The sequence below is a fragment of the Crocodylus porosus genome, unplaced genomic scaffold, assembly GCF_001723895.1.
Source record: "Crocodylus porosus isolate Cpor-Errol unplaced genomic scaffold, CroPor_comp1, whole genome shotgun sequence".
NCBI classification, from domain to species: domain Eukaryota; kingdom Metazoa; phylum Chordata; order Crocodylia; family Crocodylidae; genus Crocodylus; species Crocodylus porosus.
The window spans coordinates 120,886,434-120,901,688 of NW_017728886.1; the positions used below are offsets into that span (position 1 = coordinate 120,886,434).

At 41.4% G+C, this 15,255-nt stretch overlaps 1 protein-coding gene across 7 annotated transcripts in view; it reads left to right on the top strand.

Moving 5' to 3' along the window:
• PAPD7 (poly(A) RNA polymerase D7, non-canonical) overlaps positions 1–15,255 on the top strand; it is a 59,587-nt gene that overhangs the window by 41,238 nt on the left and 3,094 nt on the right. For 2 of the 7 annotated variants that reach the window (XM_019541296.1, XM_019541305.1), the window contains exons 11-12: positions 6,953–7,111; positions 11,741–11,845. The exons of 1 other annotated variant lie outside the window; for it this stretch is intronic. In XM_019541296.1, the coding sequence (XP_019396841.1) occupies positions 6,953–7,111; positions 11,741–11,845 (264 nt within the window). 4 more of the 7 variants (XM_019541314.1, XM_019541325.1, XM_019541342.1 and 1 more) reach the window with 3 other exon arrangements.

Sequence of the window (15,255 nt, forward strand, 5' to 3'; positions counted from 1 at the left end):
AGGGAGTCTCATCATGATGTCAGCCAGACACTCTAGATAACCAGGCTAAACAAGGACAAATGTCTCCCATCCAAAATTAAGAAAATTCTGCTTTAATTCTTCCTGTGAAGCAGCCACTGGAGAGGATATGAAACTCCTTAACAAGGAGATGTCTTGCTCATTTTCTAAAATCTTTCAAGCTTCTACAGAAAAGAAGGCTTTCACTCTAATCAGGGGAGGTGGTATCCCTTTCAAAGACTACAGTTCCTGCAGACAGTAGTTTTCCATAAGCTTTTCTAGGCAATGGAAGAAGCACCCTGTGAGGAACTTCAGAACTGATTTTTGGGTTTTGCTTGACAGTCTATGTCATTTGAGACATTACTGTGCTAGTGCAACAACCTAAAATGCCTGAACTCTGAGATCCAAAATATCTTTTTTTTATTTTAATGTGGAAATGATGGATGAATCTATGAATTTCATGGCCATATCTCTTTCCAGGTACAAAACACTGGTTTTGATCATGTTAGTCTTCATCTTGAATGTTAACAACTTCACATTGTGGATGGACTAACCAAATATACTGCTTTAAAATGGAGGGAGGGAACTTGTATTTACAAGTCAGAGTTCCCAGGAAATATAGCATTACAGGAGACAGTCTGGGCGAAGCAGTAGGCCTCTTAATCATCTTCCCTCCATCTACAAGAGACTTGAAAAATATGTTCAATAGGTACTGCTGTTCTGAGAGAGGGGCACTACAATTCCCTCCCCACTTGCCCCCACCCCCGCCACCCCTCCACCTCCAGACTTTAGGTGTTAACTACTCAATTCCTTAGTTATGACAGACTAAGTTTTTTTGAAAGATGAAATTCAGGATAGGTACAAAAACGCGAGTTTCTCATTTCTCATCTGGCAGAAGTTTATCAGTCTCCCAAGTCCCATTATTCACCCCTCTCTTCACCTTAATTCTGTACCACTGTAAATATTAAGACTTGCGTTTTTCCCGAACTTTTCATCTTCATGGTGGTGTTAAACCTTGAGTCAAGTGAATAAGGACTTGTCTGTGCCTGTTCTTAGACAGCATTCATTTGCAGTATCGGGAGTCTGAAAGAAGCAACTTAAGGTGTGTGTCTGGTTCACGCCCAGATTCTGTTATAAGCAAGGAACTCGTATAGGTTTTCTGCACTTAGGGCTAACAACCAGAGGCTTCCAGACATAGGAATGGTATGATACAATCAGACATTGGTCTGAGGTTGCTTGCATTTGATTTCTTGTATGTTAATGTGTAGCATCAAGATAAGACAACCCATGATAACTTCAGGTATGCTACTTAAAGGCTTGAAACAATTTTTAACGTGAGCTGTAAAGGATATACTGTTCAGACATTAGGTTTCTTGGTCGTAGTCCATATGCTAGAATCTAAAGTGAAGATGTCAATTCCAGTTGTGCCAGCACTGAAGCTACAGCAAGACCCTTGGGACTAACATATACCCAAGGAACACTGTTGTAAACGGTGAGGCTTTGGAATATCAACTTCCTACAGCTAGATTGGTGTTCCAGGATCCCTTGAAAAAGGGATGCTCTGATTGAGCAAGATGTTAAGAAGTTGTTAAAATAGCTTCTGCCTTTTTGCTGACCTAAGATTTAAAACCACTTAACACATTAGAAAGTCTATACTGCATATAGTCACCTAATCATCATACAATCCAGGCGGGAAGTGTTCCATCTGAGAAGCTAGGCTACTCAGTACACCTGCTTTGTGTCCAGTCAAAACACACAGCTAAGATTCTGCTCCACTGGGGTGAGATGACAGCATGCTTTGACCTCAAGATTTTGCTTGCACGTGCAAATCTGCTGTGTTCTTCCCCCCCCTAAAATCTGCTGCTAGTGAGTGACTCAAAAATAGATGGCATAGCCACAAGAATAGTTCCTACACTTTCAGACTCTTCAGTGAGTGGCAATTCTAAATTGCTTTTCATGTCTGTCTAGATGAGAAAATATCAAAATGCAGGCCTTCAGGTTTCTGCTTGGTCACCTAAAAGGTAGCCTCTTGTAGGATAGCAAGTTCATTTACATAATCTAGACTTCCTTTCCTCCTTGATGGCTGCCTCTGCTGTTTTTAGTATGCACTCTCAACCCATCCCTCAGACGTGTGGCAACAGATTGCCTGAACCTCTTTTTCTATAATTATAGAAGCTGCATCCTGTCAATTGTCAATGTTTTCAAAATTTCCATGTGGAGTTAAAGGGTAAGTATTATTGTATTGCAGCTCAAGCACTTGTGTACTTACTTAGATTTATAGATTGTTAGGGGCTGGAAAGTGACCTTACAGATAATTGGGTCCAGCCCCCCTGCTCTGGGCAGGAAGACAACTGGGCTTGAGTGACCCCAGCGAGGTGACGGACCAGTCTCCTTTTGAAAACCTCCAGGGTAGGTGACTACACCACCTCCTGGATGGAGTTTATTCCACAGTGTGGACATCCTGACGGTGAAGGAGTTTTTCCTGGTATTAAACCTGAAGCAGCCTATGAGGAGTTTGTATCCATTGGTCCTGGTCTTCCCCAGGGATGCCTTAGTGAACAGTTGTTCACCAAGCTCCTGATGCACTCTTCTGATATAGTAGTAAGCCACTATCAAGTCCCCTCTCAATCTTCTCTTCTTTAGGTTAAAGAGGCCCAGGTCCCTCAGCCTTTCCTTGTATGGCTTGCCTTGCAAGTCCCTGATCCTACAGGTGGCTCTTTTCTGGACCCGCTCTCAAGTTTTTCCACTTCCTTGTTGAAGTGCGGCACCTAGGACTGGATGCAGTACTCCAACTATGGTGCAGAGTACAGCGGGAGAATCACTTCCTTAGTTTTACATGAGATGCATCGGTTGATGCACGACAGCGTGTTGTGCCCTGCTGACCACCACCTCGCACTGATGGCTCATATTCATGCAATGGTTGATCGTTACCCCCAGGTCCCTTTCGGCCGTGGTGCAAGTCAGGCTGACATCACCAAGCCTGTATGTCTGTTGAAGGTCATTTGCCCCCAGACAGAGCACTTTACACTTGGAAATGTGCAAGGTTGCAACTTAATAGCAAAAACTATTTTTGAGCGTCCTTCCTTAAAAGATAGGGATATAACTGTCTCTTTCCAGATGGGCAAGGTAGATCTTCTCTTCTTCAGCATCCACTGTTAAATAAACTGCCTTCCTTCTCTACATAATGTGGAGTATTCTTGTTTGTGGCAAAAACAACACCCAACTAAAGCCTAGTGTGCACAAGAGATGAGCGGTGAAAATTGCATACTTTGGACCAGCTAGTTTTTCCTTCTAAAATACATGGGCATGAAAGTGTAATGTCCCATAGCTAGCTAATGGAGTACTTGATCCACAAAAACTTTCCAGTGCATATAAATTGATTCCAAATGGCAGAAATCTCTGTTCTGTCCATTTAACAGCAGTCCTGAGTAGAGAAAAACTGAAGAAATCTGTTAGGCTGCCAGGTGGTCATCCATCAATTCCCATATAAAGGCAATAGACAGGCTCTTCTTCCATGTCTTCATAGAAGTATCCTTTGTTAGGAAGATGATGTAGGAAGCGGTCACAATTTGTCTGCTAGCTTATCAGATGAGTTTCCTTCTCTCCCACCCTTTGGTTCTTTTCATGCCTACTAGTATTCAGAAGTTGGTAAGAAAAGGGTGGGGGGAGGATGTAGGTGTGCGTGGGGCGGGGGGGGAGGGTTGTGTAAAAGAGAAGATCTGTCCCTCTCGATTTTATAGATATAGGTATCTCTTACCAACTTCTGACTAAAAGAATGAGAAATTCTCACTTTCCAGTTGATCCCAATCTCCAGCAGCTCATGGATGACCATCTCCTTCCAACTGTCCACCTATTCCAAGTTCTTCAGGAATCATTCTGGCTTCAGCGCACGCATCTAGATTTTAAACACACGTTCAAGTCTTGAATGTAGCTTCTGGAATGATTTCAGTGCTGAGGGTAGAAGAGTGAGGTCACATTCAGAATTGGTGTCTCTGGAATAGATCTGGCAGTGATCTTTCCTTCAGTGTTAAATATTTGGGTTGTAAATGAAAGGAAAATAATTAGCTACGCTTTTTTTTCTTTTTTTTTTTTTTTCCTCTTCCCACAAAGGGTCTGAATGAACTGGCTGCTCAGAATTGAACCCTCATTTCTATCAAAGAGAATTGCTATTCCCTACTTTTGACCTTTTATCCTGTGATCTTTTATTTTGTTTCCTTTGCCAATAATACCTCATGCCATTCAACAGGAGAACGTTCGATCTGGATAGTCCCGCTGAAGTTTGAGTATTGATTGCCATAGCTACCCAGAAATCCAACTATACAGGTTCTATGGAAGCTGTGTGCTTCCCTATCTTCTCACGTGTATGTGGTGTTTGTAGTGTGTTTTGACTACTGGGAGAATTGCACAGTTTCTTGGATTTCTCTGGAGCCAGTTAGAAGGATCTTCCAAAGAGTGGGAAGTGTTGGTAGATAGTGTGGACTGCTGGCTTATCCCACGCTGTTTCTGAAGGATTGAGTCTGGCTGAGCAGTCTGTCCTAACTCTGGGGCAAGTTCCTGCCCTCTCTTGACCACCTGCTCCTCTTTGGTGAGTTGATTGCGTTGTAATTAGTAGCTGCTTGGTAAGTGGTGTTCCCTACTTGAACCAGAACCTGTTATAAGTGAGTTCAAATACTTCCTTATATTGAGGGCTGCAGGTCTAAGAGCCATATTCCCACCTGTCACTTCAGAGCCCTTTTATCCTTTATTCCAGAGCCTAGATTTACAAATTAGGAGCATGGGGGCTCTATTCTGCCCACCACATACTTTAGTTGCACATGCCAGCTGTTGATGCCATTTGTTTTGGTAATGCTTTTATGACATATAGGTGCTGTTATTCAAAATGACTTAACCCATGACCACTATCCTTTATTGACAAGTCTTTAATCTGGCAAACAAATCAATGTCCATGTTGCTACTTTAGTGAATTCCTTATACCACTTGCTTCAAGAAACAAAGATTTGTTTCCTATGCTTTAGAAATCCATTAAAATCTTTTCTTACTTGAAGGCTTTTGAATAACTTCTCCCTTTTCCCCCACGCTTTCTTGTGGCAACACGTTTTACAAGGAAGTATGGTTTTTTGGTAGAATTTTTTTAGTAGAGCTGATTTACCTTCTTTCTTGTGGCAGATGTGCCAACTTGGTAGTTATACTGCCCAATTGGGTGTTTACTTAGAATCAGCTATTATGGAATTTCAATTCCTAGCATTTCATAATGCGCAGACCTGTCGGACAAGGTTCTCTGGATGATTTCCCCCTCTCTGAAAAGAAAAATGTCATAGTAATCTTCTTGGGGCATTTGGCCATGAAACTGGTTCTTTGGCCTTGGAATTCCGTTTGGTTCTTCATCGCACGACAGGCAGGGATACAGACATTTGTGTAGCAGGACTTCTTCTCTCCACTTCTATTCTCTAGCTTGAAACATCTTGCATTAGTATGGGAATAGAGGCAAAAATATATAGCATAAATCTCTTTCAAGGAACTGTTGTGCTTCCTGTTAGGCGTTTTGCTGTCAAAGAACTAGAAAATCCTTTTGGATTTCCAGAAGAAGCTTGCATATGCATTTCTGCCCCCTCTGTGTATTCAAGATAATCTATTTTTTACTTCAGAAACAGGCCAAATGTAGTTACCTCCAAGTTTTACTTGACCAGTTTGCATCTCTGATCTCAGGGAGGGTAGAGATATTTGAATGAGAACAGGAGTCAAACGTTCTTCATTTTATTCAATGGAGACCTACATATTAATCCATGAATTCTCAATTGGACCTACTGTTTTTCCAGGTACAGTTGGACTCCTTTAGGATTTCTGCAGTCTTGGACACATTAGAGAATAATTTTATGTTTGTGCTGTCATTATGCCTGTTGACCTTCCCTTACTTCTCTTCTCCCTGAAACAGAGTAGTTCTGTGGCTCAGACTTGCTTTTGAGATAAGTGAATCTGGCTCTTTAAATAAGCTATGTTGTTTTGAAATGGAGGAAGTGTCTCTTTTCTGGAATGTCAAGCAGGTCCTGAAGTTTTTTCCTGTGCTGCAGTGTTAGTTCTAGAAAAGCAGCTGATCCATTCTCTTTGTGCTTAAGGAGCACTCAGGCCCCAGCTGATTACAGTCCTGTGGTCAAAATTACTATTCTCTCCTAGTTTGCTTATTTTGTCAGGTGTTAAGTGTTCCTGGCACTGTGGTATAAAACCACCATCCATAGCCCACTGCTTACTATGTCTTAATTGCTGCTGGTCAGGCTGGGAGAGGAGGGAATATGGAAAGAAAATTACTGACAGGTAATATCTGTCAAAGTACTCCTTTCTGTTACCTTACATCCCTCTGACTCTTCCTGTTGGATTGTCACTCAGATTTCGGAAGGCAAAAAATCAGAATTCTTAACTGGAAAAGAAGTGGGTGATTTGGTGCTTGCTATTGGTCTTGACTGGCAGATCGTCTCCTTGTTTCTTGGTAGGTGGAGCCCTAAGTTTGCTGTTGCTGGGTAAGATGGGAGAAGACTGTAACATTTACCAGTGAGTAACTTTACCATGCAGATAAGTACCAATAACTCCAACATTGTTCAGAGCACTGATCCTGTACCAGCAATTTCTTATCTCCATCCCCACTACTTTTTAATTTGGTAGAGTGAAACATTCATTTTCAGGTATTTTTTTAGATTGAGCTGACTGGAAACTGATCTGTGATTTGCAATAGATGCATTTAATTTGTTTGACTTGATTCTGGGTAGAGTTATTTCTTAACTCTTACATTTTTTAACGTAAATTTAGTGTATCAGTTTATTTGATTTCACCACTGGAATTGCTTTTAATCCAGACTACAGTATTTACATGAGTTAATGAATCAGTGCATTTACAGATGCCTAGTCTGTATATACTGTACTTTCTGTAAAGTTGCTTTTCTTTCCCCTTTTTTCTCTGCCAAAAGGATTCTGATACGCCACCTTGCACAACTCCTAATGTTTACCAGTTCAGTCTGCAAGCACCGACTCAACTTATGGCCGGTTTACCACCAGCATTGCCTATGCCAAATGGTAAACCTCAGTCTGCACCTACAAGAACCTTGATAATGGCCACCAGTAATCAGGTATGAGCCAACTAATTGGAATAACTTTTTAATGAGGTAGTGTTGAAATTACAAGTATAGATGACTTGAATTATGCTATATTAATTTAAAGATCCTCAAGGTGATGAGAACGTTTTTTTTTAAAGATGTTTTCTTGGACTTGCTAAAGTTATGAACGTGAATGTCTGCCATCAAAACTGTTTAAAAAATCAACTTTTGAGAAGCATCATTGAACAAACATACAAGTCATCCTACTTAAAGCTGTTTTGACTTCCATAAGAATAAAACCATAAAATTGAAGATGCCATGCTGCCTTTAATCACTTGGTTTTGAGGTTCCTTGCCACTTAGGCCACTGTAGGTATCTCCCATTTTATTCAGGCTTGCCAGATTACTGTTAAAAACTTAAACTTTTCTGCCATGTGCTACTTGATTCATTTTAAGATTGATTTATAGGGTTTGAAGGCTTGCTCTCCGACGTTTTTAGATTTTTGCAAGAATTTGGGTTTACTAAACAAATTGATTTTAAACTTTGAAATTTTCTGCATATATAAATTTGGAATATAATTACAAAGTTGAATTTCTCAGGTCTTCCTTCAGGGTGTATTCCCTAAAACTCAGATAAGGATTCTACTCAAACTATTTGCATTAATTAAAGGCTTATAATGTGTAGGTGCCATATTTACAGGAAGGTACCCCCTGATCAGTCTACAGCAGGGGTGGGCAACACCCAGCATAAGTGCCAGTGTGGGGCATGTGAAGGCACTTCTGTCTGGCATGTGAGCCTCAAGGCAAATGGTGGGGAAGGGCCACGGGCTGCACTGCCACAAGGATGGGGCTGCTCCTGGCTCTGCTGTCCGCCTCTGGCATGCCAACATCTTACAGATTGAGGTTGCTGGTGTTCTTGGTACGCTGCCCAAAAACATTGTCAACCCCTGGTCTACAGTCTTAACTATAAAATGGGAAAATGCTAGAGGTGCGCTGATATATCGGATTGACACCAATTCAAGGAAAAATTACATTATCAGTAATTGGCTTTTTTTAGCCCATCTAGCCAATAATGTCACTGATTAAATGCCATGTGCATGTGCTCAGCTGCAGTCTGCATGCAGCCAGGAATGCAGCCTGGCAGCATGGAGACCTGTATCAAGCTGGTAAGTCTGGGGGAGGGGAAGGTCCAGCCGCCCAGACTTACTGGCTGGATGCTGCTCTCCAGGCTGCTAGGCTGCATATTGGCTATCAGATTTGTATCAGCTGATATGGCTCGTTAATCAGCCATCGGTATCAGCCAAAAAAAAATCCTTATTAGTGCACCCCTAGAAAATATGACAACTCACTGGAAGCCCTGATTGTGTAAAAGAAAAGTGTGTCAGGCTTGTGCTCTAAGACGGGGAAAGCCTTCCCCTTCTCCCTGTCCCCCGTCTTCCCCCCTCATGAGCTGCTTGACATTTTATGTTTCAAGGTGGTGCTGTTACGTGGGTGGTTATGAGGACGTTGAGACTTTGTTGTAGAGCAGGTTAATGTGAACTGAAGGGGATATGGTAGTATTTTTGTTTTTTAGGAGATATTTGAGCTTTAATACTAGTTTGTGTTAGACACCGTGGCTTTGTCTCTCTCAAGGGGCTGCAGCTGCAATGTTTCTTTGCTGCGGGATCAGAACTTTTCTGAGGGAGGGATATATGTGGCAGAAGGGGATCAATTTGGGTCGAGGACAATAACTGGATTCATTATGACCAAGGGTTTATGTAATAGAAAATTAAGGTTGGATGGGATCAAAAGAAGTCAGCTTGCCCCAGCCTCCTGCTTAAAGCAGAATAATCCCATTTATTAACCATCCCAGACAGATTTTGTCTCATTTGAACTTAATGTCACGGAGTGTAATAGTTCTTGTTCTGATAAATCTGGTTGATAGAAGATTAATTTTTTACTTATGTATTTAGTTATGCCACAGCTTTATTTTGTCATTCAGTTACCATAGAAGGGTGACAGAGTTTAGCAACACTAGAGGATTTGGAGGAACCTAATATTCTGCAGTAGCAAGTTTACCAAATTCCAACTAAAATATTTCCCTCAATTGTGGGAGTCCTGAGGAGTCCACATGCTTGGTAGTACTGTCTGCTCCATAGAGAACTTTTCCACAGAGTTTGAATACTGGTTTGTAATACTGGTCTGTGCTGCATAGAGTTTGTATACAAGAGTAGCTTTGGCTGGAAGTTGTTTATATCCTTTTTTAAGGAGATGCGGTATGCTAGTTTCCTCCCAAGTTTTTTTGTAAGTTTTTTGCTTAGCAGTCCTTTGGATATAACTCCTGGGGATCCTGGGGTTCAGAGTCTTTTCTCTTTCCTGATCCAACCCAGCAGTTTGGGTGTCATGAAAGATTTATTCACTTAAGTTTCTTGTTGCAAGGGAATGTCCAAGTACTGTTGGTTGGCATTTATTTTGAGGAAAGCTTTCATCATTTTATCTTTTTACTAATAATGTTCATCTGTTCATTAGAGTGGTTACTATTTTGCAAATAGAAAAATGGAGGCATAGTGTGTCATAGACATTGAACCCCAGGAAAAAATGTATGGCACAGTAGCACAAAAAGGTGCCTGACTAATGTTTGGTGTTATTAGTATTGATTAATTGCATGCTGTAGTGTGCAATTGATTAATTGCATGCTGTGTGGATTTTTTAAAAATAGGATCTTTGTATTGGGGTCTTTTGTAACATCTACTAGGTACTTCATTAAAATATTTCACCCACTTTTTTCAGATCAGGTCTCTTGTCCCATTGGTGTTCCTGCTCTTTTGTGCAGAGAGCTTGCCATTTGAAGTGGCTCTGTGTTTGCAGCAGTTCACCACTTACTCATCCAGCACTGTTCTTCCCGCCTTCCCTGCCTTGTCATGTTGCATATGCCTTTTAAGTTTTTTTGATTTGGCTCTTTCCTCAGGCTGTCCTCTGTATTTGGTGTTGTACCTTGTGTATATAAATGCAACTTTTCTGCTGGTGAATTTATCCTAGTGAGAGAGAGTAATATCTTGCTTTTCAATTTAAGGACGTAAGTGATGATCTACACTGCTTATGTGATCTCTTAAAATCCCCAGGTTAATTACACAAAATAGAGGAAGTCCATTTTTCAGGTAAACAATTTGATTAAAGTATCAGTTTATAATCGAAGTTGCTCTTTTGCTGAACATTATTTTTTTATGAAGAAGGTAACCCTTTGCCATAAGAGTCAAATTTCCATGCCACGAGCTAGTACTATAGAATCAACTCTTACATATCAGCCCATACTTCAAAGTTTTCAAACACTTGAAGACGTATTGAAAAGATTAAAAAAACACAAAAATCTTGTCAACATTTAGTTAGTTGGAGGTAGCCACATTTGATTTTTGCTTTTCTAAGCTATTGTAGTGGAGAGATTCTTAGCTTTTTCCTTCTGTTTTAATTCATATGAAATAATGAGTCAGTGCAATTTGTATGGATTATTTTTATACTTTTCTTTGCCTTATGAAGGAGTTTGAGGGTGATTTGCCTTAGTGTAGGGGTTGGCAGCCTTCTGCCTACGTGGAGTGTTGTTTGCAACCCACGCCCTTCATAGCCTGCATACTTGCACCTTCCCTGGAATCAGCAGTTGCTGTAAAAGGAGTAGAGGGGAAAAAAGGCAGGCTCTAGGATCCTTTCGCTTGTGACCTGAGGACTATCAATAATATATAAAGGACCATATAGAATAATTTGAAAACTTGAAGCATATGGAGGGAGAACTGTTATTTCGATCAATTCCCATCTTTCAGCCTCTTGAATTCTAACATGTTGTGTGATCTTTGTGCTTGAGAGCATCTCATATTCAATGCAAAAGAATTTTGATATTCAAAATTAAAAGAATTTGTCAGTGGGACAGAAATATCCCTCTTGATGAGGATTTTGAACCACCATGCTTGAAGCCTCAAGTGTCAACAGTGGTGAGATATAAACGGGCTTTCTTAAGTCAAGCAGCATAAATTACTGTATCTCTAAAGTCTGCCTTTGGGAAGACGGTCATAACCAAAGCATTGCTGTCAGCACAGTTGGGGATAGGTTTAACTAAAGGCCTTTCCCCTGCATTGAATCTACTCCTCCATGCAGAAGCATTCATAATGCTATAAGGAGTGAATTCCTTAACTGTGTGAAGCAGTTCCCTACTGGCGGGCTTGAACATATACTGTCAATCTCTCCCTCCCATGAAGACTTGGTCTTTTGTGTTCTGTGAGTCTTTGCTGTCCCTTAGAACATGATTCCCTTATTTTTTTTCTTTCCCTTGGCAGTTTTTTCCCTGTCTGTTGAGCTTGACCTCCATCTGGAATATAGAGGCTCTTCACTGAAGCTGTAGCCTAAATTCCCATCTTTTATCAGTGGATGAGCAGCTGCAGTGGGAAGAAAGGGCAACTGTTCTGATACTTACAGGAACTTTCTATTTGGAATGCATTGCAACCATTGGGTAGATTCTCTTGGCACCAGACATTTGTTTTTCTTCTACTATTTACTTCCTGTTGGGAAAACACTGGGGCAGTTACTCTTACAACAAGTGGCTTAGTTGCTTCCAGCTTTACTGTGCAGTGGATTCGGGAATATGTCGGGTGATCAGCAAGATTTGCTTTGGCTCCTGACAAGCCTACCTCCTTTTCAGGATCTTCGTTATCCTTCAACTTTGCTGGCAAACAGCTTGGAATCACTGCCCTTCTGCTCCCCACTGGACTCGGCATCAAGGCAAAAATCTGGCAAGCATATTCAGGTAAGGAGAGAGAAACTCCTTTGATGCTCCCACAAATACAACAACACCCACTTTCCCAGCTCCTACACATTATTCTTTTCTCCCTAGGGTAAAGTATACTATTTTCCATGTATTTGTTTACTGGATTGATTGCTCACTGGCAACCCTGGGCCCAGTCACTAGGGAAGATAGACCTCAGTTAAATTGTACTTGCATGGCTCTCTAAAAACAAGAGGTTCCACCTGCCTTTATCTTTTTAGACTTTCAGTATCCAAAAAGAAGCTGGTAAACTCAGGTGTCCAACTTCTACTGCATTCACTCCCAGTCTCTCAGTTTCTAAGTGATAATAGGTTTTAGGTAAGGGAAAGGAAGCATCTCTGACCAACTATATTGATTGCTACCAGAAGGATTTTGGCTCTCCTTTCTGGGAGACCTGCTCTTTTCAAAAGAAAATTGAAGATTTTGTGTCTTAAGCTTAGCTCCAAAATCCGCTAATTGGACTGTATTTGTAGTTGCAGTGTAATAAATATAAACTTCTCCTTATAGAGCACCTCTGTGACTTTAAGTGACCTAGAGTATTCTGACTATTTCATAGCCCACTGCTGTAAGTGGAGCTGTGACACTGTTAATTTTCCCTGGGATAGACTAGTGGCAGTGAATATTAGTACTGAAGAAACAAAACCCATGTTGCTTCAACATTTCAGTAGGGTCAGAAGCAGATGGAAATTGCTTTGATTGGTTTCTAATTCTTGAACCATTCTGTGGCCTTTGCCACACAACTATAGGGTTAGTGGGGACCTGGATGTTCATCTAATTAATTCCCCTGTATAGAAGGGATGCATTTTTTTCTTAAAGCATCTTGGGCAGATGCCTGTTCAGCCTCTTTTAGAAATCTCCAGAAGAGCTTTCACACTTTGTGTAGGCAGCTTGTTTCACAGTCCTACTGCTCTTACAGCTTATATTAAACCTCAGGCAAAACTTTCTAAATTTGCTTTGCTGTAGTTTATAACCAATGCTTTTAGTCTTGCCTGTCTCTGGGAGGGGCAGATGAAGGTTTTCAGTATGAAAGCCTTTCAAATATTTGAAGATATCATGTTCTCCCTCAATCTTTTCTCTAGACTAAATATATTCTTGCCACCTTCCCTACCACAGTTTGCATTCCAATCCTTTTATCATCTTTTTGTCACTTGTCTTTGGATCTTTTCCAGTTTCTCTACATCCTTAAAATGCGGTGCTCAGAAATGGTCATAATACTATTGCTGAGGCCTAATCAGTGCTGAGTAGTGGGACTGTTACCTTTCATGCCTTTACTGTACTCTAGTTGAGGCAGCCCAAGATTGAATATGCACTTTTTTTGGCAAGTGTATCATGTTGCTGTGATCCACAAAAACCTCCAGATTTTTTTTTAGCAGGGATGCTACATTTCGTATGTGTTCAGCTGATTTTTTTTTTTTCTTAGATGTAGCAATTTACCTTGGCCTTTGTGGATTCATAGATCAGTTCTTTGAGATCAAAATCCTTTTGCATTCTAATTCTGTCCTCCAAAACGTTTGCAACTCCTATCAGTTTTGTCATCTTTGGATTTGGATCAGGAAGCTCTTTCTCCCTGCATCCAAGTCCTTAATAAAATGAGTAGTCAGTCTTTCTCTTGCACTTCTCTCTGGTATAAATTTTTTTCCCTAAGATTCCCCAGTCATAGGTTTGAACCAAAACAGCTAGGTTTTAAGGTCATGCAGTTAAAATGGTTCTCTTCAGAAAGTTGACGCCAGTTAAATGTCTTTGTTGAAACTATCTTACGGGCATGTACACTAAATATCCAGTGCTGAGGCCATACCAACCCTCAATGGTTCATTCTGGTCCAGTATGCAAGCATCCTAAGCTCTGATTTGGGGTTGGGGGGGGGGGGGGGAGTTTGGTTAGAAAAAAAACAAAAAAGCAACCCTCAGATGCTTTCTGCCTTTTATGAAATTTAAGCTTAGCATACTTATCCATCTGGGATGAAATGCCTCTGAAGTATTTGCACTAGTCCATTTTTTGATGTGTCCATACAGTTTGTCAAACACCTCAATCAGTGGTAATATTTGGGTGGTAGCCTAATACAGAGTAGTTGCTGTCCATATGTAGGGTGTAGTGACCAGTCTTTTGTGGGAAGTTTCCCAAATTCTTAGTAACTTATACAGTGAAGACATCTTGTGTGCGTTAGGATAATACCACTTTTTTTCCTTGTCACAGTAATGTGACTGCATTGCAAGGAAACTGCATTTAACTGGTGTCACCTTTTTGAAGAGAAGGATTTTAACTGCGTGATCATAGAAGCCAGCCTTTTTGATTCAAACCAATAAGACTCAACTTTTCTAGCTTCAAGGTACCCTTAGACCAGTGTTTCGGGGACTCTAAGGCAGTGGTTCTCAACCTCTTTCATACCAGGACCCATTTGTAAACAGTGGTGGCTAGTCTCAACCTGCTGCCCCTCACTCACAACCTGCTGCCCCCAGCCCCCCGTTGTGTGGGGCTTGGGAGGGCCCCAAGCAGCCCCTCGCAGGCTGGAGCTCTGCCAGCCTGCAAGGGAAAAGCCATGGTTTCCCATGTTTTTCTTCTTGAATCCATTTTTAGTTTGTTTAATTTTTAAAGTTTGTTTGTGACCCATTTATGTATTTGTGTGATCCACTTTTGGGTTGTGACCCACAGGTTGAGAAACGCTGCTCTAAGGTGATCATCTGTATCGGAGGTCGTCAACTGGGAGTACATATACCCATGTGGGTACTTGGGGAAGGCCCCAGGGAGTATGTGGCAGTGGCGCAGGGGGTGGGGCTGCCAGCACTTCAGGTTTTGCTCGTCGACTGGCCACCGGGGAACTCCTCTGCTTCTCCACCAGCTGCCAGGGGTACACCGGCCAAAAAAGGTTGAAAACCCCTGATCTGTGCTATCATTGGTAAGCCCAGATCTTCCTCATCCTTTGCAGTCAGCCTTGCAGTCTGTGAGGTCTCAGAAATGCTTCTTGCTCTCCTCACCAATAGGGGGTCCTGCAGACTTACCAACTGTAGATAAAAATTGACAGCTGCTTGGACGCAGGATGGTGAAGAAGCTGTGTTATAAGTCTGATTTTTTTTTTTTTTTTTGGTTGGTTGCTTTTGGGGTTTTTTTGGTTGAGTTGCTTTGAATCAGTTGGGCATAAACCACTAGGTGTGCCCCAACAATTTTCAGTCTCTGAGCAGCTGGAGAGGAAGAACTAAGAAGTAGGAAGTGCACAGCATGCTTTATTTCCCTAATAGGAGGATAAAGGGAGGTTCTATATAGATATTGGCAAGACGGAAGTGTCCTGAGCCCTTCGTCTAAGACTGCAGCACTCAAAAGTGATTCATAGATTCATAGATGCTAGGGTCGGAAGGGACCTCAATGGATCATCGAGTCCGACCCCCTGCATAAGCAGG